Raw genomic sequence first — 22,544 nt, 5'->3', positions numbered from 1 at the left:
ATATTTCTCTTCCTATATAAAGACTTGGAAATTTCAAGTATTTGAACCTCAGCTACTTCTGAAAATCGGAGACTGGGGAAGAGTAGTAGATAGGAATTACTGTAGGAGAAATTTGAGATATTCTGAATTGAGGTTTTGTAATTCACCTGCAATGAGGTTGTTATTTTCAGTGTAAATGCCTAATTGTTTATTAATGTATTCTTTTTTCCTTTTCTCCCTCCCTTGAGTGTTTTGGGTGATGTAATAGAAAAATTGCATGCCAAACTAAGTTTTCAATGAACTGAATGGTTACTATGTTATAAGGTTCATATTCAATATTTAAAACTATAGTATGAACGCAATACCATGAGAGGAAAGGTTGAATTCAGTAAATCAGTTGTACTGTCATATAAGATGTATTTGACTCTATGACAGTTATAGAGAGAAATAAAGTGTAACTTGTATGTTTTCTTTCCTAGACAAGGAGCTGTCAACCTTCCTCCTCTTGAATTCAAACCAGCTTTGATGTTGGAAACTTTCAGTATTAGTGCAGTTGTAATGGAGAAATCCATGTGCACACCTCATCACTCTGCCAATGCCCTTTCTTTTCATGACTTGAATAAACGCTATTATAATACTTTTCACTGTAACTTCACAATATCTTGCCAGTCCATAAGCCAGCACGTAGATATGGCACTGGTTCGTCTTATTCATCAGTTCAGTACAATGGTTGATGATATCAAAGCCACGCAAACAGACATCAAACTTAGCAGATACACAGCTGGTTCCGCCTCTCCAACACCTACTTTTAAAACCCGAAAACACAGAGACTTCCGCTCCTCTGATTTTAGCCGAAGCTCTCGAGGAAGTCTTAATGGAGGTAACAGAGTGAACAACACTAAGAGCAAACGAGCAAACAACGAGAACAATAAGAAGGAGTCTAGAAACAAGAATTCCCTGGGCAGGTCAGAAAGAAGAACTTCTAAAGTGTCCAGGAAAGGCTCAAAAGACGTGGTTGACATGACTATTCATATGGATGACTCTGACTCTATTACTGTGTCAGAACAGAGTGAACCTTCTGCTGAGTGCTGGCAAAATATGTATAAACTATTGAACTTCTATTCACTCATTTCTGATCCAACTGGGATTTTAGAAAAGTCTTCTGAAACCTTTGGGCCAACAGGTAAACCAGTTTTATTATATTGTCCCTGTTGTGTCTAGGATTTGGTTTGGGCACCATTTTATTAAAATGGAATAAGTGGGGCTCAGATGATTTGCCTAAAAATGTACAAGACATATCCTTGGTTTCAAACACAAAAGTTTGTACATCAGATACGCTAAGGATTTCTTCTAAAATATCCTCAAGTAACTCAGTAGTATTTTTATAGGTGTTCGAAGCCCAACTGAACCTGCTTGCAGAGTGGTGTTTGAGAATGAACAGGATAATGGCAGAGATGTGCAGAGGAAGCGCAGTCTGGTGACTTCGGAGCCACAGCATGTGACTCTCATAGTATTTGGGATAGGCATGGTGAATCGAACCCATCTGGAGGCAGATATTGGTGGTCTGACAATGGAATCGGAGCTGAAGAGAATCCATGGCAGTTTCACTTTGAAAGAAAAAATGAAAGGTGTGATAAGCAAAAGTGTACGCTGTAATTAATTTCAATAGTGGCTTTACATTGCATATGTATGTGCATACCTACACCAATGTATATGTATTTGTTGTATGTTTTATTTATAAATGGATGTACATAGTGACTGAGTGTGGGTGATACAGTAACAATTTTTAGAAGAACTTAATGTTACTGTGATGCTGAGATGTTTAAAAGGAAGCAAGATTCCCATAAAATGACTTATGAGGGAAATTCTCTCAGGAGATAAAGCTACTCCTTTCTTTCATTTTCAAAAATCTTTTTTTTGGTCAAAGTTTAAATGTGATATATCATAATGTGATTACTAAAACTGTAATCTTTTAATTACGTTGTTGCTTCTACGTTTTTGAAAGTAGTAGGCTTACCTGGAAGTATTAGATGGAATGATGTGCTGTTAAGTGCTATTTTTTCTTAAAGATGTACTACATCAAAAGATGACCGAGACATGTGCCACTGCTCACATAGGAGGTGTCAATATTGTCCTGCTGGAGGGAATTACCCCAAATATTCAGTAAGTATGATACCTGATGATGTAAAATATCTCAAGTAACATTGTGTAGTAGCAGTATCAGTTTCGTGACATTAATGGCATGTAGCTTATGGAGAAAGCCTTGATAATGTGATTCTAGGTAGAATCCATGAAGTTACAGTCTGATGGTGACTGTGCAGCTGTTGCAGAACTTGGCCTGAGTTTGACTCCTGAAGCTAATTGTGTGTTCCTGCCAACTGTAGGCTTTTCTATGAAAGGCACATCTTTGAATGAGCTAAGAATTACAGTGTACAGATGGTTTCAGTCTAGGACACTCAATCATGTAAGTTTTAGTTACAGTTCTGTGAACAAAATACTCCTGTTTCTTTCTATTTGGAATGACAGGTACTGAAAAATTGTAGGGAACAGATCCTCTCGTATAAAGAAATAAGTCATATAATCAGACCTTTCTGCACCAGTTTTATTTGATGTGATCTACTCATGGAAACAGTATTACATAGTATTTAATGTTTCTATTATGCTTCTAATTGTTTTTGGAAACTTGTAGATTCCACTAAATAATACAGGATTTTATCTGTAATATTTAACTTACTAATGCTGATTTATCCTATTTGAGATCTGTATCATTACTCTAATAGAAATCTTTCTGAGCTCCCCTGTTGCATGATTCCTTTGTTATTTTTACCATTCTGATATCCGTTCCCCGCTCTTTATATAATTGATACAATTGAAAAAAGAAAAGAAATAAAATCATATTTTGTGCATGAACATCTTGAATGACATTCTCAACATCCACGTAATCTTTTTTTTTTTTTTTTTTTTTTTTTTTTTTTTTTTTTTTTTTTTTTTTTTTTTTGCCGGGTTACCAGACTCAGGAAAGGCATGCATTATTTTTCTTTGTTTCTAGCTGAAAGTTGTTGAGTTGCAAAACAACAGTTAATGTACAGCTCTTTGTAACAGAACACCCTCATGCAGTTTGAATGTTAGCTGAGTAACCCTCAGTATGTGATCTTGTTTTAAAATATTAATAATTTTGTGGAAAAGGAGATAAATGATTTGAGTCACTCTTTCTTTTTTCCTTTTATTTATTTATTCCTGTTTAATTTGGAAAATACTATAAAGGACTTCAAATGGATAGAATTGTACTGATATTCACAGCTAAATTGTGCCTCATAAATGTATTTCAGAAGGATAAATAGAAGTTCTGATCTGACAGCCATGCAACGTTTCTGAAGATGGCTGAGGTTCTTCGTGTCTTTTTTTATGCCATAATCTCACAGAACTTTAATATAGAAGTGGTAGGAAGAGGGAAAACGTCGAGTAAATCTTTTAACAAAAAAAAAAAAAAAAGAAAAAGAAAAAACTAACAAACCCCAAACCTTAAAGTTATTAACTTTGAAAGTAAATGTCATATTGTGGGTTACAAATAATTAACTGACTAATTTTGCATGACTGTTTATTCTTTATTTGCTTTGTTTTTGTTTTTCTTGCTTTCTCTTCAATCTTCATCTATAGACTGGAGGATTTTCCTACATCTCCTACAAGCACAGCCAAACAAGAGTTTCTGTATGTCATATTATTATGTTTAATAGTCTTGCAACTAACTGTGTTATATAGCTAACGGCTGCGTTCGTTGTGTGTGATTGTATAGGAAGATGTTGCTTGAATACGTTTCAATTTAACATCTAATAATAGCTAGGTAAGGTTTTAATGTGGCCTGCAAGTATGTGTCCAAAAAAACCCAACTTGTAAGTTTTCTTTTAACAGTCTAGTTTTAGGGGCAATTACATTATATTGTCAATACTGTAATGCTAGAGTGGTTTCACTGACTTAAGTTCTTTAGATGTCCTTCTGTGCTTGTTTTAATGAGTGAAAATAATGCTGATAAATGCAGAGGACAGAAAAGATAGATCGTTTTTAACTTGATAAGAAATTGCTGTGCTTGCTGTGGTGGTATCTGTTGTGATCTGAGTATGATGAGGACCATTTCTTTTTTTGTCTTTATTTACTTCAGTGCTGAATTGCTAGCTTTGCTGACTAGAGCGCGCTAACGTAGAATGTTTGCGTTAAAACTCTGTGCATCTGCTACCAGTGAAGTTGAACTCTTTCAGGTCTCTTAGATCCCTTTGTGTGAAAGTAGTTTCTCATTTGCTGGCGGTATAGCTATTTCTATAGTGGGACAAAGCGTTTGTTCAAGGCTCAGCTGGGAGAATTGTCATTTTTGGAATTGACATAAGAAGATAGAGTTACTTCTGGATGAGTTACTTGGATGTAGCTTAAATGTTAGTTAATTATTTTAACAGTATTCAACCAGTCCTGTTATGGATGTTTGCTTGCACGCTGTAAAACTTGTAGTGTGCAGTGATCATTCAGAATAAGTGTATAGCCACCCAGTTGTTCTGAATTCCACTTTGTCATGGAAGTAGGCTTTCTGTAGACCAGACAAATGACAGTGAAATTCATTAGTTACATAAAATATGCAAATATATAAGCAGAGATGCACTGTAAATCTTGCTCGGTACTTGAGAGAATATTATTTCCAATCTAATTCTTCCATGACAGCTGTATTTGTGCTTTTTTTTATTTATTAAGGAATTGCTTCAAGTTGTATGAATTAGTGTGTGCTCAGATTTGATTATAAACTCAAACAGACTTCAACTCCAACTGGGTTTGCTTTTAAAGCAAGTCTAGATTAAGATTATACTGTCTATATGGTACACACCAGGAAGAGCTCTTGCAGCTTTCCTAGAGTGTTATTCTTGTCCATCAAGCCCTGACTCCCTGAACAGTCAATACAGTAGTATTTTGCATTATTGAAGGAAGAAAAATATATTTTTGATTGGCCTCATAGTAGTTCAGTCACAAAGCTTAGCTGGTGGAGCTGAGCAGAAAACATGGAAACATCAACAGAGAAATAATCACATAATCATAGAATGGCTTAGGTTGGAAGGGATCTTAAAGATCATCTAGTTCTGTTCTCTGTGCCACGTGGAGTCAAATCTGCCCTTTTCTTATGTAGTGTGTGTTTGTGTAAATGTTTTCTTCCTGAAAATACTTGCAAATTAAGATTTGTTTCCTTCTTCATCTTGAGCTTCCACTCAACAATTTTAATCTGTAACTGCGTTAGGTCTCTTGTAGCCCTTGTATGACTGTAAATATCTGAAACTGTTTCTGGAACCCACTGTAGTTAGGCCCGTGATTGTGCAGTAGTGCTGTGGACTTGTTTGTTATAAGCAGAGGGATGATGGTGTTTTTGTTGCCTGAGGATGTTTCAGTCCAGCCAGTGTTTAACATAATGTGTTAGAGCCTCATAGAATAAATGTTACTTAGGGAGTATTAGTTTTTGCACATTTTAGCTGATGTACTGCATATTCCAAACTATTTGTCTTTCACTCTGAGGCTGTAATACAGTTTGCTGAGTAAATGATAAATTCTCCCTGGGTAACCCACCAGTAATTAACCTGAAATTAGAAACATAAATATGTTACCCCTTGCATCCTTTATAACAGAAGCTTAGTGAATTCTGATATGCCAAAATTTCATTCTACAATCTACAACTGTCATCTTTGTGCATTTTTATCTTAAATAACCATTGTGAACCTCATTAATGTAATATTAAATTAATATTAAAATAAAGTTTTGGCTCATACTAGTCCAAATTACCAAGTCTAGTAAACGTCAGTATTAATTGATTAACCCATTTATCACTTTCTATGTATTCATTGCTTAGCGAGTATTCCTTCCATGGACCTTTTTGGATGCTGAAATCAGATTTCACTAAGTCATCTTATGAAAAGGATGATTCAAGTATATTCCTGAGAAGGAATTGAAATGGAAGGCTCTTGTTTGTGTGTGAAAATTTGTCTCTGGATGTGCAGCCTAGTGTGTGTAAATTCAAATGATCTTAGATTATGCCAGAATAACAATTTAACAGGTATTGGTATTTTTGCATTGCATGCCTTGTGGGTTTCTTAAATATAGCATAGTTGTCTGTGGCATGTAGTGCATCTGTGTGTGTAAATGAACAAAACATTAATGTGTATGTAGTTTGTAAACAAACACTTATGAATACTAGGAAATTAAGCTAATCCTTAAAACCCGTTTTAACATAAAGCTTTAACTATTTCAAAAGATTTGTAAATAAATCCTATTTCACTTTCTGTTAGAACTGTAGTGAAATGCAGTATTGCCAAATCCCAAGCCTTGTATAGTGCCCAGAGGGGGCTGAAAACAAACAATGCTGCTGTGGTCAAAGTTGGAGCCATCAGCATCAACATTCCACAGCACCCTGCCACGCTTCACAGCATGATGGTGCGCAGTTCTCACCAGCTCTCCAAGCAGATTTCAGATCTCATCAGGCAGCCATCAACTGCGTAAGTGTTTGTATGGCACATCAGCATGTCACTGACTGAATGCCATCTATTTATGGCATGGTGCTACTTTAAGCATATGAGAGTGTACTGTGTTAGAATGATATTTTCTTATCTTCGTTGTGTATATAGCTCTCAGCCCACAAAAGAAGATGTTGCGACTCCTTTGCCCTCTGAAAAGACTCCAACAAGTATTAATCAAACACCTGTTGAAACAAATGAATTTCCACAGCTGCCAGAAGGCTTAGAAAAGAAGCCTATAGTTCTTAAATTCAGTGCCATGATAGATGGTATAGCTATTGGAGCAGCACTCTTGCCCTCTCTAAAGGCAGAATATAAGATGGGAAGAATGCGGAGTCATGGAATGACTGGTAAGAATTCTCTGAAACTTTAAACATTACGGCTTTTAGTTTGGTCTTGACAGAAGAAACCAAGAGGACTGGATATTTCTGTAGTCACCGTGAGAGGTTTGACTGTTGCTCCTGGCTTTTTTTTTTTTATCTGAACTTCAATCAGATAGGGCGATAAAGAGGATTTATGCTTTTTTTTACACGATTGCTAAATGCAGAATACAAAAACAGACTAAGAAATATATACATTGATAGGTACAGCTTTTGCCCACTATTAAAATCAGTTTATACTTGATTAATTGAATTTTGATTGTTAAGGCTGCTCAGAAATACTCTTATAGTGCTGATGAACTAGCTTGACCCTGTGCTTCATCAAGTAATAAAGTTGTCTTTGTTTTCTTTAAGAATTAAGATAATTCAAATTCATGTGGGTGGATATATATATATAGCTCTATCGACATACGCCTTTCGGTAACATTTTAAGATTTTTTAAAAATTCTAAAAGTGTTCTTAAACTTAAGCATAAATATGTTTGTTTTTTTTTTCCAGCTGATATTTTTCCCTGTTTTCCTTTAACAGGTGCCCAGACAAGATTTAATTTTGAGCTTCCAAGTCATAGATTGCGCTTCACTTCAAAAGTCTCTGCCACTGATATGTCAACCATTCCTCCTTCTGCAAGTCTCAACCTTCCTCCTGTCACTATGTCAGGCAAATATATCATGGAAGAACACGATACTTACTCAGACCAAATATGGAGCATAGATGAACTGCCTGCTAAACAAGGCTATTACCTACAAGGGAACTACTTACGTTGTGTGGCTGAAGTAAGTGCTGAAAACAATAGACATCTTTGATAACTGTTCTTTTGTATTTCTGTTTGTGTATCTTCATCCTAGCTTAATTATCTGCTTCCTGCAGAACTCTCAAATTTACAAGTTGATCCAAATGTAACATCTGTAATTGCATGAAATAGAAACTGAACATTCTCGGTGTTTAGTTTGATGAACAGCCAACATATTAAGCAAAGACACTATGTTTGGAAGATTTTGAATATGTTATTTTGTGTAAACAAATAAGGTAGATGTACATAAACTTTCCCTTTGTTTTTCTTTTTTGGAATGAATATTTCTAATCACTCAAGTAAAAGCACATCATGCTGATTATTCAAGTGTCATTTTAAACTGATAGCTTATGCGTCTGTATCAGATAATTGCTATACGTTTTGCAAAAATGCATATTTTTTTATAATCTAAAAATACATATTTGAATAATTAGGTAGCTGCATAGGTGTAAGGAGCAGCTAAATGCAACTTCAGCAAATTATTTAAAGTTTTATTTGTGTGGTATTCGACTCACAAGTTCTATTTACATACCAGTTTCCACACTGTTGGTTTTTTTATGTCAAGAATGATTGGTCTTGAAAATATATATGCATAAGAGTTAAAAATATATTGTTTTAAAAACATAGGTATGACAACTGTTCTAAAGTTGTGGGTTTTTTTAATTTCTGTAGGTTGGTTCCTTTGAACATAATCTCACAACTGATCTCTTGAATCATTTAGTATTTGTACAAAAAGTGTTCATGAAGGAAGTAAATGAAGTCATACAGAAAGTTTCAGGTAAGGAGAAGCACTTAAAATGAACCTTTATTAAACTTCATTTGATGACAACATTATGTAGTTCTCTGAATTTAATTCAAACACCATCATTTTGTGTCTAACACTGGATAGAAGAAAGCAACAGAGTTTCAGTTTGAGGTAAGAACAGAGACTCTGGAAAATCTTGCAGCTGTTCCAGAGAATGTTTTACAGGGAAACATGATAGTTTTGACATGTTAATCCAAAGCTGCAAAATCTTGGTGCTATCTCACTTCAGTGTGCAGTGGAAATATCTATGTTTATCTGCTTAGGTACAATCAGAGTTACAAAGCATTTATTTTCTAACAAACTACTGGACAAAAGGTTTTTTTAGTTTATAGGCTGAATCAGAATTTGCACAGCGTTTAATAATAGATCCAATCACTTCCAGCTCTTCCTGTTAGAAAGTTTATCTTCTCAGTCTGAAAGAGAATCAGAACTCTTTACTGATAAGGGACTACTCTGGAGTATGGACTGGAAATCTTGTTTTACAAATTAGTTGTCCGTTGGTAGTTTAAAAAAATACACAGTATTTACTGAGAGTATTATACAGTAAAGGAGAAGGTGAACAGAAGAGCAAAGAAGTAAACTGTAGAAATGTTTTGGTGTTCTTTAGGTCAAAATAAGAATTGGTAGATGGGACGAACAAATGAAGATTAAAAAAGGAAAGCAGTAGCTAATATAAGCAATAACTAATATATAAAATATATAGACTTTTTATTAATAAATGATAAAAATAAATAGGCAAAATAACCGTGAGAAATAAAGGAAATACGATTTTATTAGTTAAGATTTTAAAGGCAGAAGGATGTAGGAGAAAGAATGTTATTGATTAACAAACATGAATACATATTCAGGTGGGTGGAATTTCAAGTAGTTGGATTTTAATACGTTTCTAGTTATCTGAAAAGGCTATTATAGAAATAATATGACTACTTACTGGAAAAATTCATTAATAATTGGAAACATTGGAAAAGTAACTTAGCTGTGTATAAGTGAAAGGAGTGTTTGTGTGTGTGTGTGTGTGTGTGTGTGTGTGTGTGTTTAAAGATGCAGTGAAGGAAACTGAACATGTCTGAATTGCTGAATGGTAGGAAAAAACAAGTTTTATACCACCTTATGTTTGTTCCAGGCAAAATACATCAGCATTGGGTAGTAAGAGAACACTTGGGGAAAGAACAAAACTTTAACAGCTATCATTATTCTTTTTTTTTCTTTTCTTTTCTTTTTTTTGAAAGAGCATAAGGCAGCAAAATAGGAAAGATGTATTATATATATTGTATCTTTTACAGCATTTCGCAGTTTCATATATTCAATCTCTTCTCTGTTTTTATGTGAGAGATTTATTACCATTTGCTGGTTCTTTGTTTTTTCAGACCATAAATTTGGGAGTAGTAGCCTGATGGATGCCTTCTGTACTGTGCTAATTCAGCAGGAGTGCAGTCAGGCACCAGCCATCCAGACCTGGGGCCTGGGTGCTGAATGTGAAGCAGTGGGAAAAAAAAGACAGCTTTGTCCTTTGGGCTTATAACAAAGTAATTTACATGGCTTGAGCTTCCCAATTAGCCTAGTAGACTGAAGTGGATTTCCTAAATATGTTTTCTGTTTCACTAAAATACCAATAGCTAGTTTTTACACAAGGATAAACAACTTAAGGTGGAGTTTCACAGATCACAATCTAATTAATGAACAGAGCACTGTAAAAACAACTTCTAATATCTATGTGGATAATATATGGAATATACGGAAAAATAGTAACTCTTCTTGCTTCTCAGAGCCCTCTGGTTCCTATTGTAGATTTGCATGACCATAGTTAAGAATATTTAAGGGTGGTTAAAAAGTAGAATCAAAGAATGGTTTGGGTTCGAAGGGATCTTTATGTTCATCTAGTTCCACCCCCCTGCTATAGGCAGGGACATCTCCTTCTGGACCAGGTTGTTCAAAACCCATCCAGCATGGCTATGAATGCTTCCAGGGAGGAGGCATTCACAGCCTCACTGCAGAGAGGAAAGACAATCAGATAAATATTGGGTGATAAAAACTTACTGTATATAACACTTTAAAAATCCATGATTTAACTACCAGCTCCTACCACCAAATAACTAATTAGAAGAGTTGGCATTTTTCAAGAGAATTAATGGCCTTAGCCTTTCCCAGTAACAAGCTGTTCCTGTAAACTAGGATGGAATGTAGATCAGATCTCAAGGGTTAGCTAAGACAGGATTGCTGCTTGAACTTAGGAATGTATAACTTTGCATGAAATGTGCCAGAATGAGGAATTAATTGCTAAATTAAATTGCCACAGAATATCTTCTTCTCCATTATTGAAAGTTATTGATATATGATTTCAGAGCCTCTTTCCATGCATGGTATTTGGTTGGCGTTTACTTTGTACTATCAAATAATTAGAAAATATGTATTTTTTTCCTGCACTAATATATTTTGAAAATGAGATTTTCAACTTGCCTAACAGGCTTCGAGTCCTCCTGAAGAAAGTCTGATGAGGGAGGACCATATCTCTTTGTCTCCCTTTCTAGTAGGGAACTATTAGCTACATTTAACAAGCTGAACCTACACTTGTGTATATCGTGTCTTCAACCTATATCTGTTTTTATAAAACTTTAGCAAATTACTGATAGAAATGAGGCTTAATTCAATGTCACTTTCTTAAAACCTATTTGTTTTACAGTGTTTTCTGTGTTAAATCTCTGAATGTGTATATTTATTGGGTACAGGAGGTGAGCAGCCAATACCTCTTTGGAATGAACATGATGGGACAAGTGATGGAGAAAAACCAAAAATTCTTCTTTACTCATTGAGCCTACAGTTTAAGGTAACCTTATAATGATAAAACAATGGCTCTAGATGCTATTAATGGTGGAATAGTTTGGTTTACACCTGAAAGCTAACTGAATCAAGAATGCTCTGCATGAAGAATCTTGTGTTTGGTTCCAGTAGTCTTATAGTTATTGAGGCTTCGTTGTGAAAAATCATTATGCCTTTTTTTTTCTCCTCCTTTTAGATGCAAGGTGAAAAAGATTTTTTGTTTTATTCCTTCCACTTCTCTTTCTGCCTTGGAGCCACACTTTAATTTCATCCTGTATTTTCCTTATTTATTAGGGAATTCAAGTGACGGCTACAACACCCTCAATGCGAGCTGTAAGATTTGAAACTGGATTGATAGAACTTGAACTCTCAAACAGACTTCAAACCAAAGCAATGCCTGGAAGTAGCAGCTACCTCAAACTGTTTGGGAAATGCCAGGTGGATTTAAATCTGGCACTAGGACAGATTGTTAAACATCAGGTTGGTGTTCACCATCTTTCCATATGCTGTTCAGACTTAGTAGAGCATGATTTAGAAACACAGAACTGAGCCAACTGATGGTTTCATTTTCTTTGTTTGATCTGATAAAACGATGGAGTAGGTATCACCTGGAATCACTAATTCTATGATACAGAAATACTTTGTGTTGCCTAGAAACAAATACACGTTTTAGAAACTAGACATGGTATCGCAATAAATAATCTGAATAGTTATTTTAGTTAACATTTTACGATAAATAAGAAAAATAACACTGTGATTAGAAACTAATGGGAGGAAATTGATTATCATCAAAGAAGAAAAGGGGAAAGGAGAGATCTTTACTTCTTGTTGTAATTCTACATTTTGTCAAACAGACTAACTTATTTCTCCCCCTCCCTGACCTCCTCCCTGCTATGAACTTCTGCTCTTCTCCATTTCTGAACATTCTAAGGTTTATGAAGAAGCTGGCTCAGACTTTCATCAAGTCGCCTATTTCAAGACAAGAATTGGATTAAGAAATGCTCTCCGAGAAGAAATCAGTGGCTCATCGGATAGAGAAGCTGTCCTTATTACTTTGAACAGACCAATTGTTTTTGCTCAGCCTGTGGCCTTTGATAGAGGTACGGAAGAGACAATTGCTGCAAAATTTCTTTTCATGGAGAGCAAGCTATTTTATTTTTACTTTTGGTGGATTTTTTTCACAAGCAGGCTTGCATATTCAAGATTCAGTTTATTTCATGCCAGACAAAAATGTTTAATAAAATATGCTAGCTGAGATATTTATAGGAGATCTGCTGCTTGCCAACAGATTAAAAATTCCTCATGTCAAAAATTTGATTTAGTGAGATGATTAGTTCTCAGGTAGTTTGGAGGAATATGCTTTTATAAGTCTTTCTGAAGCTGAGGACAGCATTGTTTTCTGTATTTTAGTGCATTAACCAACTTTGCTGGTCTTGTCCTTTGTACCATGAACCTCTTGAGTACATCCTGAGTATGTATATGTGTCTATGTGCACTTATGCCCATTGCTAAGCATTCAAAGCATAAACGTAATGGAGAAACAGTACAAGCTTTTTTTTTTTTTTTTTTTTTATATGAGTTCATTTCAACCAAGCATTCTGGTTTCTTCCTAAAGCTGTACTATTTTGGCTGAATTACAAGGCTGCATATGACAACTGGAATGAGCAGAGAATGGCTTTGCATAAAGATATTCATATGGCCACAAAAGAAGTAGTAGACATGCTGCCTGGAATCCAGCAAACCTCTGCACAGGCTTTTGGGACTCTATTTCTTCAGCTGACTGTAAATGACCTAGGAATTTGCCTACCCATCACAAACACACCTCAGGTAATTAAAGTATCTGAAGCAGTGTGGCTGTTGAGTCTGTTGAAATACCCATTTTTATGTGGTATATGGCTTTTATGTACATAAATGTAATTTTTTATTACATCAATGAAAAAGTTGTAGGATGTTGATAATTGCAGTAGTGATAGCATTCATGATGGAAATGGCGTTCTAACTTATGACAACACAAAGTTATGCATGCTTCAGCTGGTCCCTCTATTTTGGGGAAATGTACTGGATTCTCGTTTATGCCATGTGCCTTTGAAAAGTCCATGGAAATGTTCATGTGGCTCATATTTCCTTGAAAACTTGCATCAGAAATTTCAATTAATCTTTTCTTTTTCATATGATTAAAAATAGAAAGCCTTTTTAAAATGCTTAAATGAACTATTTGTTGTTTAATCAAAACAAGGAATGACAGTATGAATTACTACTTGATATGTGTTTTTCAAGAAGGTACTTTCATTTGAGAATTCAGACTAGGTTATAGAAAGTGATGTAACTGTAGTCGCTGGCATGAAGTATATTGTAGGGCAGGGAAATTCTAATATGTGATACATGATAACGTATCTTTTCATGTGCTGTTAACTCATTCTGTAAGGGGATGTACATTGTATTATGTTTTTAGTATCCCTTCCTGTCTTAAGTTTAATGAGAAACGGCTCAATGGAGCATCTGAAGGGTCGTGCTTTGTGGCCTCACAGCAATCCTTTCACAGGCTGTGTGGGTTTCTCAGTTTCTGGGCAACGAGTACAGCATGTTGTAGGACATTTCCTGCATGCAAATCTGAATACTGATACTTTCTTCAGATAAATGGAAGGCAGATGCTAAATCAGTGGTCCTCATTTTCTTGGAAGTATGAAGCTTTATTCTCAGTTGTAGAGCAATTCTTTGTAATCTATATTCCTTTTGTTCATCCTCCCTTAGAAATAACTGCAGTTGTGTCTGTCTCTTCATATGTAAAAGTATGATCAGCACCTCCTAACTACAAAATAGAAAACACTACATTGCCTGTTGACAGCAGTTTAAAAAATAAAATACACATAACAGTGAAGCATTATAAGGATAGATAGTGCAATATAGCTTCAAGAGAAAACCTTGAATTCAGAGACTGTTCCAATGTTGAATAGGGAATATTCTTAAAGGGAAATAATTTCAGAACGGAAATGACTCATTTTAATGACGTAGAAAGGAATAGTCATAATACATTGAAATATACAGGAGTAATGAGGCAATAACCAAAAACTCATAATGACATAATATTGTGATACTTAATCTTGTATCTGGCAGCTGCAGACAAAGCAGATGGTATTTTATGCTTTTATGTTAAAAAAAAAAAGAGTAAATTCTTAAAAAAAAATCTGGTTAATAAAGCTGTACATAAAACAATATGTTTGCAATAAATACGTTGTATAAAAAGAAGTATAGCCTTAGAAAAGGGAGTATGTGGGCTTTTTTTTTTTTTTTTGCCATTGAACAAAATTATGATAGACTATCATATACAAAGAGCTGGAAATTAATCAAATAATCTGTGTGTTCAATGCTCTACATCATTGTACATAACAAAATAAACGCCAAAAGATCTTGCAAGTCTTGAAGCTGATTTTCATCATCATTTGATCAACTTACAGCCTTTTCTTTTTTATAGACTAAAGCCTTGAAATTTTGTTCTGTGCTTAGAAGGTCAAATGGTTCATAGCACTTGAGTATCTAGTCCATGATCAAATGTGGATTTTCTTTCTTTTTCCAGATGAGGTCAACTTTGCCTTATGATTGCAACATAGGCATGTTTTCTAAAAAACAGCAATTCAAGAATTATATGGACAGATGTGATACTTTTGAAACTTTGTGCAGAGGAGGCAAAATAAAAAAAAGATATGAGAAAGGGATCAGTTTTCTGATAGGAAAAGATAAATATTAAGTGTGTAGTCAATATTCAACTTTGCAATTTTGAGTAAATTCACTCTGATATTTTTTTCCAGTCTAACCATACAGCTGATCTTGACACTGGCTCTGCTTTAGTCCTGACCATTGAGAGCACATTAATCACTGCCTGCTCCTCAGAATCTTTAGTTAGCAAAGGTCACTTTAAAAACTTCTGTATCCGCTTTGCTGATGGCTTTGAGACAAGCTGGGATGACTGGAAACCAGAAATAAGAGGAGATCTAGTCATGAATGCATGTAAGTAAGATTTCATACTGCACAATAGAATTGCAGATATAAATCTCCGTTTACCCTTTGTTGCTCCTTTTTAAACTACTGAGCTTTCCCCACAAAGAAAAACCTTTGCCTTTTTGAAAGCAAAATAATGTGAATCTAAAAGGTTGTATTACTGTTAAAATATGTTGCTTTCCCTTATTAAGGGACTCTTGTCTTACTGTAAGAATTAATTTTATGTTTTGTCTGATAAATGTTGGAAGAATTAGATATATTGCTTTTTGTATGATGTTATAAGGTCCCAAAAAGTTTTCAGTGTTTTAATACAGATGATTTTCATTTATAGCAGACTGAAGGTTCTAGAATTCATGTGAAATTTGATATGAACTTGGATGTTACCTTGTAAATTCACTTTACTACATATGAACGAAGGAATTCAATGGGAATTAAAACTAAAAATCCAGTCTGCTATGCGTAAGCCTTGATTATGGAGCACAAGAGACTTGGGGGGAATTTGGAAAGGCTGGTCTAAAGCAACTTTCAAACTGTGTGTGTAACCTACTCATGTGCTTTATATGCAGGTGTTGTGCCAGATGGTACATATGAAGTATGTTCTAGGACAACAGGACAAGCTGCAGCAGGTAATATACTTTTTAATAATTACATTCAGATATAAATAAAGAATTCATAAAACAGGAAAATTAAATGCTTTGAAAATTGTGTTGTAATTTAATTGGTGTGGGTTTTTCTGTGTGTATAAGTTTGTTCCTTGACTGGAGAATAGTTCATTGTAACAGCTGTGTTGTCTTAGCGGTTCCTAAGACAGTTCCTGTTGTTCCCATGCTTTCTCCTCCCAGCCACACCTGCTGAGTTCTGACACGCTTCAAAAATAAGTGACACTGTTTATCTTAGTCATTATACTTGCAATTTGGTGGTTCTCATCTATCTGCCCAAACGTTGCATCTGCAGTGTCCCTTATGCCCATAGTTTTTCTCACAATGGTCCCTCACTTGTTTTTCTGTGTTGAGACTTAGGAATAAAATACATGCTGCAGTTAATAAAAATTTATCTTGGTGGAATTCTGAATGGAGAGAAACAGGGTGAATTCATCTAGGAGGAAAAAAAATACATTCTGTAGTTTTGCTTTTCACAAGTTCTGGATTTTGGTGATACAAGGTGTCACACTCATTAGAAAAATCCTGGGAAGACATGGTGTTTAGCTGACTCACTATACCTATATCATCCTCCGGCCTCACTGTTCAAGGACTTGACACTTTTAAAAGAAAAAAAAAATAAAAGGGGGGGGGAGGAGATTAAAAAAGTTAGCATTCTTTTCGTACAGATATACATCCTTTAGATTTCCTGCTATTAGAAATCCTGTTTTCGTTGTTATCTTTGCTGAAGGGTATGTATTTTCATTAAATTTGTCTGTGTACATAATTTTTTGAAGAAATAATAACTTAGTAGCTGCAAAGTTGTAACATCAAGCGGTGGGATAGATTTTCCTCAAAGTTGTTCCCAAGTGGGCAGTAAAGACATTTCTTCATAACTGATAAGTGCTGTCTTATCTAACTGGATAAACATACTTTTTTTCTTATAATAAATTCAGAAAGTAGCAGTGCTGGAACCTGGACATTGAATGTATTATGGAAGATGTGTGGTATTGATGTTCATATGGATCCAAACATTGGGAAAAGACTGAATGCTTTAGGCAACACCCTCACAACGCTGACAGGAGAAGAAGATATTGATGATATTGCTGACCTCAACTCTGTAAACATAGCTGACTTGTCAGATGAGGATGAAGTTGACACTATGTCTCCTACTATACATGCAGTAAGTGAATCAACCAAAATACATATTATTGATTTCAATGAGCTTGACAAAGTTTTCAGTCAAAAGGAAAGGTCTTAATCTTGAGTTTTTTGAGTTTGACTTGCTAGTCTCATAGCTTGTATGATTCATGTTTCAAACAAACAGACAAAAATCTGTCAGTTTTCTAATGCCGTATTTCAAACACAAGAAGTCACCGATCATATTTCCACTGGTGTTATCTAGAATTTGAGTTTGGAAACATGGAGATATGATAACTAACTTCAGGTGCCTAAACTGGAAAAACTGTAGCTATATGTATGTTTTCTTAGATTTTCTTATAGATGTATAGAGTATATTACTAACATAAACAAATGAAAGAAACTTTGTCTGGTACATCTACCTAATAATCTACTAATGTTGTTTTTCAATTTCACATAGAACTATTTTAATAGGTATTCTGTCATAAATGTCTCTTGCCTGCCACCAGTGAAGATTTCATCTCAGAACACTAATGTTCCTGTTTGTTGTTTAGAAATCAGGTGGAGGCTCATTTTGTGGAGATGCACGCAAGCTAACATTTGGGCAGCGGATTGTAAATCACCTGCTGGGTTTGAGTCCCACAAACCAACGATACTCTGTTCCTGTAGAATATCTGTTGGGGTCAGCGAACTGTGATTCTCTTCAGTCTAGCAGATCACATATGAAAGCAGGCAGATCCTGCTCATGGGGACATGTATGTAGTAGCTAAATTGTGTCTAACTGAATGATGGGGTTTGGATCACCGGAAGAATTCCAATCGCTGCCTTTTGAGTTGAAAGTGATTCTTTTGCATGCTCTAGTCCAAATTTTAAGGTGTAAAATTCACTTTTTTTGTTAAATCATATTCATGTCCAGTTTTTGACGAGGGCATTGATACATTTTTATTTCAAATAGGAAATTGTTGATCACCGGCGGCAGGGAGCTTCTAGCATTCAAACTGGAGAACAGCGAGGAAGAAAATTTGTGAAACGTTTAGTTGATATCAGAGAACTCAATGAGCAAGCTAAAGTTATTGATGACTTAAAGTAAGTTGGATTTTGGTTTAACTTGCACAAAGTTTGGGGATAACAGACTGCAGCTGACTTATTTCTTTCCCTTCCTTATCATATACCTTGCAGCATTGTGATGGTCAAAAGGGAATTGCTGTTTTATTATTAAAAAAAAAAAAAAAAAAAAGAGGGAGGGAAAAAAAGTATTTTCTGATTCTCCATTAAAAAAAAATATGCAAGTATCTTATCAATTTTCTCACATTCTTTCCCAAGCATCAAATTAATCTCTTTGCCTCTCCGCTACAATGGCAATCATTATTAATTTCTTGCTGATCAAAATTATAATTCCCTCTTGACTTATTATTATGGTGACTACTTTAACGAAGTAGTAAACTTAGTCTTGTTCACTGGAAGAATAAATTGACTCTTTTTGCATCTTGTATGTAGTATTTTAAAAATAAATCTCACATGATGTACTTCACAGAACACTGAAAGAATTGTTTAAAATTTCAGAAATTTCATCTTTGAATTTTATTATTTTTCACAGATATGGTTTGATGGTTTGTTGAGCTTTTGGTGTTTTTTTTTTTTTTTTTCCACCTAAGGCAGACTGAGAGTTATTTATGCATCAGTCACAGAGAAGAATATAGAGGTTGGTAAATAGGTGTTAAATAGCAGAGTGGAGACACTTGTACTTGGAATAAAATTACTGTCAGCGTTAACAGGCCAATTGTATCTGAACTTTGGATTTTAGGCTAAATATTTCTTTAATGTGAGTTCAAGAATCAAAATATGATTCTTTCAAAATAGCGGGTACTTTATGGAGTTGTCTAAGTTATTTAGTGATGTGTTTTTCTGCAGAAGATAATCTTCTGTGGAAGACTGCCATTGATTTTGGCAGAACTTTGGACTGTTGAAACAGAAGGATTTTTCTCCATCCCATGGACGAGTCTCAGATTTTCCCATTATATTCTTGACTGAATTACTGTGACATGATTGAAAGTGTATAGGAAGTTCTAAAACCTAGTGTTACAACTTGGAAAAAAAGAGTTGCATAGCCACACTTATTCTCTACATTAGTTAGCCCTGTGTTAGTACTGTTATTTGGTGTCTTCTTGCATACTAGTCTGTTCTGCATTCTCTACCTGCTTTGCTAATTGATTTGGACACTAAAACCTTAAAATCAAAGAGTCCTCTTCATGGAAAAAACACCCAACTAGAGGTTGCAATATGAAACAAGGATAAATCTTCTGAAGTTATATTTGGCGCTCATAAAACTCCTGGGGAATATCCCATTTTTTTTCATTAAAAGCAGAACATCATTGCAACACTGATTTTGAGACAGTAGAAACAGTGCTATCTCTTTCTAAGATAACTCAACTGTAATTTATCTCCAGAAAATTAGGTGCAAGTGAAGGAACTATAAATCAAGAAATTCAGCGTTACCAGCAACTGGAGTCAGTGGCTGTGAATGATATCCGCCGAGATGTTCGAAAAAAGCTACGTCGATCCAGTATGAGGGTGAGCAGTATGAAGTTACTTTTAAACATGGTTGCACTTGCATGGTGTATTTCTTTTCTGGTTGTTAGTTAAAACAGTGAAAATGCTTTATTTTACCTTTTTAAGAAAAGGAAGGTACAGAATAAGAAAGACTAAGAATATGAAGTAGTTTAGGTATCCCCTTAGTTATAATAACAATGATAGAAAAACTGAAATTTCATAGTTGCTATAACGTAGATGTATTTATTTGCACATTCGCAAGATCAGAAATACATGTCAGAAACTGTGTGTATGAGGATGTAGTTCACTCTTTGTGGAGGATTTTAAAATGATTCTTTACTGGACTGAAGAATGAAGATGCCAGCATGTTAACTGCCTGGGCAAGCAATAGATACCTGTTGTATTCCATTTGGCATATGCATTTTCTATAAGTTTGTTCTCCTTATAGATAAACTGTGTGTTTCCAAAATTAACTGAAGTAAAAATAAAAACAAGCTAACAAGCTATTAAAGAGAGAGTGGAAGAAACTGGACATACACACGCGCGCGCACACACACACACACACACACACACAATAAAACAAGTCTTGCAGCTGATCCACAAGCATGTGGCTGTTATCCCAGAACCTGGTAATAAAACTGGCAAAACATTATTTTGTGTGCGCTACTGCTTGAGCTTCAGGTACGATGCTTCATTCATGAGGAAGTCAAATATTGCTATTGTGTGCAGCTCTGTCTTCTAGCTCATTTTCCTCTGTTGCTATAGTGGAGTATAGGAAGGATACGTGTCAGGGTGATTGGATTTTAACTTTTGGCAACAGGGCACTACAAATTCCAGCAAGTGTGAATGTTTATCCAGAGGTAAAGATGAAGGTGCTGGCAAATGCTGATAAAGAGATAAATTTTCATTCCTGTGGTACATCAGTATCTTTTTTTACTGGCATACGTGTGTGAAGCAAAACTTTAGCTTTCCTAAGTTTCTTTCTCTCTAGCCTCAGTGTTGTATTTATTCCTTTTGATTTAGGCTGCTTCCTTGAAAGACAAATGGGGTCTCAGCTACAAACCTAGCTACAGCCGATCAAAGAGTATTTCAGCATCAGGAAGACCACCTCTGAAGAGAATGGACAGAACAAGGTAAATGGTGATGGTAACAACAGCATATGTAAAGAAGGAAATACTGGACTTAGGCTTCTTCTTCTTAGACATCTAAGTAATGCCCTCTATTTATTTAACAGTTACAAAAAGCACAGCGACACTATTTGATAGAGCAAATTCTCAGCTCCAGAGCACTACTTTTCAACACAGTCACTATCATTAACTATGCATTAGAGCCTGCATACTGCACTCACTAAAGAGAAAAAAAAAAAAAAGTGCACCAGTGGAGGTGACTCACTGTTTAACAGCTGCTATGATGGCATCAGATGTTGCCCATGCAATCCATCTTTCATTGGCCCAAACAGATGGAAGTCAGAAGGTGCAAATCCAGACTGTAGGGTGGATGTAGTAAGACAGACCAGCCAAGACTGACAGTGTGCTCCGTGGTCTTCAGATTTGCATAGGGCCTGGCATTCATGTGTTTCAGTAGAAGGGTTTTCTTCTTCTCTGGCCTGATTCTGGAAGTTTGAGCCTTAAGTTTAGTCAGTGTTGCAGTGTAGCAGTCAGTGTTGATAGTTTGTCTGGATTCCAGGAAATCTAGAAGGATCACCTCTTTCCTATCCCAAAAGTCAGTGTACATCGTGTACATCACTTTACCTGCTGAGGGATGCATCAAAACTTTTTCTTCAGTTAGGAAATCACATATTGCCACTCCACGGACTGCTGTTTTGACTCTGACTCATATTGCTGACACCATGTCTTGTCATCTGTAATGATGTGATCAAGAAAACTGTCACCTTTGGGTTTGTATTGGTTCATTAGGCCCTGACAAACTTATATATAATATTCTTTCTGTTCCTGTGTGAGCATTCGTGGGAGCGACCTAGTGCAAACTTCACAGTACTCCAATGTTGCCACTGTCATTTCCAGTGCATTCAAGCCAATACTTAGCTCCATACACAGTTCCTTGGTCATAATCCACAAATTTGTATAGGTGAGCTGATTAAGACACTCTTCATTTAGTGGCATGACAAATGTGCGTGGCTATCCAGAACATGGCTTGTCTTTCACATTGCGTCTCCTGAAATGCACCACCCACCTCTTCACTGTGCTCACATCCATTGTCTGGTCTCCATAAACCATGGGTATCTAAACATGGCTTGCTTGGGCCTCACTGAGTGAAAAGGAGTCGTCTAGGGCTGCATCTGCAAAAGTTGCTCCAAAAGTAATGCCTCCTAATTATTTCCACAGAAATTACAACTGATACAACGAGCACAGTAACACTGTTTGATAGAGCAAAAGCTCAGCTACAAAACACTTTTTTTTTTTTTTTTTAAATACACCATCACTAGCTATGCATTTTTACCAGCAATGAACAAGAGCCTGCATACCATGCTTGTAACAGTCGGCATCACAGGAGGTGACCCACTCTTGCCACCACTCACTGTGCTTACATCTACTGCTTGGTCTCTATAAACACTCAGCAAGTGTCGATGAATGTCAGTAGGGTACTGTTTTTTCCATGTGGACAAATTCAGTGACACACTTTTGCTTCACACATACTTTCATGATCATTTTGGAAGATGGACATATCTATTCTAAAAAGTAATTTTTTGTCTTTTATCAAACTTCTTTTTTTGGCAGACCTAGTAGCATGTCAAGTGAGAAATTTTTTTCTTACACACACACAAAAACTCCAGGGTTTTTACAGAATCCTGCTTTTAAGACATACAAGAAACTTGCATAGAAGGATAGTAGGCATAGTGTAAATTGTTTTGATTTCTACTTGTCTCTCAGTCATTTGCTTCTGAAAAGGGCTGCAT

The 22,544-nt window shown here is 35.5% G+C and overlaps 1 protein-coding gene across 11 annotated transcripts in view; it reads left to right on the top strand.

Annotated features, from left to right (window-relative positions):
• BLTP1 (bridge-like lipid transfer protein family member 1) overlaps positions 1 to 22,544 on the top strand; it is a 108,759-nt gene that overhangs the window by 65,280 nt on the left and 20,935 nt on the right. For 8 of the 11 annotated variants that reach the window (XM_085222797.1, XM_085222795.1, XM_085222802.1 and 5 more), the window contains exons 46-64: positions 459 to 1,162; positions 1,368 to 1,607; positions 2,049 to 2,142; positions 3,637 to 3,687; positions 6,288 to 6,494; positions 6,624 to 6,862; positions 7,421 to 7,665; positions 8,355 to 8,460; positions 11,214 to 11,311; positions 11,599 to 11,784; positions 12,236 to 12,404; positions 12,919 to 13,130; positions 15,110 to 15,308; positions 15,866 to 15,925; positions 16,894 to 17,120; positions 17,632 to 17,832; positions 18,033 to 18,163; positions 19,525 to 19,648; positions 20,651 to 20,760. In XM_085222797.1, the coding sequence (XP_085078923.1) occupies positions 459 to 1,162; positions 1,368 to 1,607; positions 2,049 to 2,142; positions 3,637 to 3,687; positions 6,288 to 6,494; positions 6,624 to 6,862; positions 7,421 to 7,665; positions 8,355 to 8,460; positions 11,214 to 11,311; positions 11,599 to 11,784; positions 12,236 to 12,404; positions 12,919 to 13,130; positions 15,110 to 15,308; positions 15,866 to 15,925; positions 16,894 to 17,120; positions 17,632 to 17,832; positions 18,033 to 18,163; positions 19,525 to 19,648; positions 20,651 to 20,760 (3,603 nt within the window). The remainder of the gene's footprint in view (positions 1 to 458; positions 1,163 to 1,367; positions 1,608 to 2,048; positions 2,143 to 3,636; positions 3,688 to 6,287; positions 6,495 to 6,623; positions 6,863 to 7,420; positions 7,666 to 8,354; positions 8,461 to 11,213; positions 11,312 to 11,598; positions 11,785 to 12,235; positions 12,405 to 12,918; positions 13,131 to 15,109; positions 15,309 to 15,865; positions 15,926 to 16,893; positions 17,121 to 17,631; positions 17,833 to 18,032; positions 18,164 to 19,524; positions 19,649 to 20,650; positions 20,761 to 22,544) is intronic. The other 3 variants (XM_085222803.1, XM_085222801.1, XM_085222796.1) reach the window with 2 other exon arrangements.

Source organism: Meleagris gallopavo, chromosome 4, assembly GCF_905368555.1.
Source record: "Meleagris gallopavo chromosome 4, MGAL_WU_HG_1.1, whole genome shotgun sequence".
Lineage (NCBI taxonomy): Eukaryota > Metazoa > Chordata > Aves > Galliformes > Phasianidae > Meleagris > Meleagris gallopavo.
This window is presented reverse-complemented; position numbering and strand designations above follow the sequence as displayed.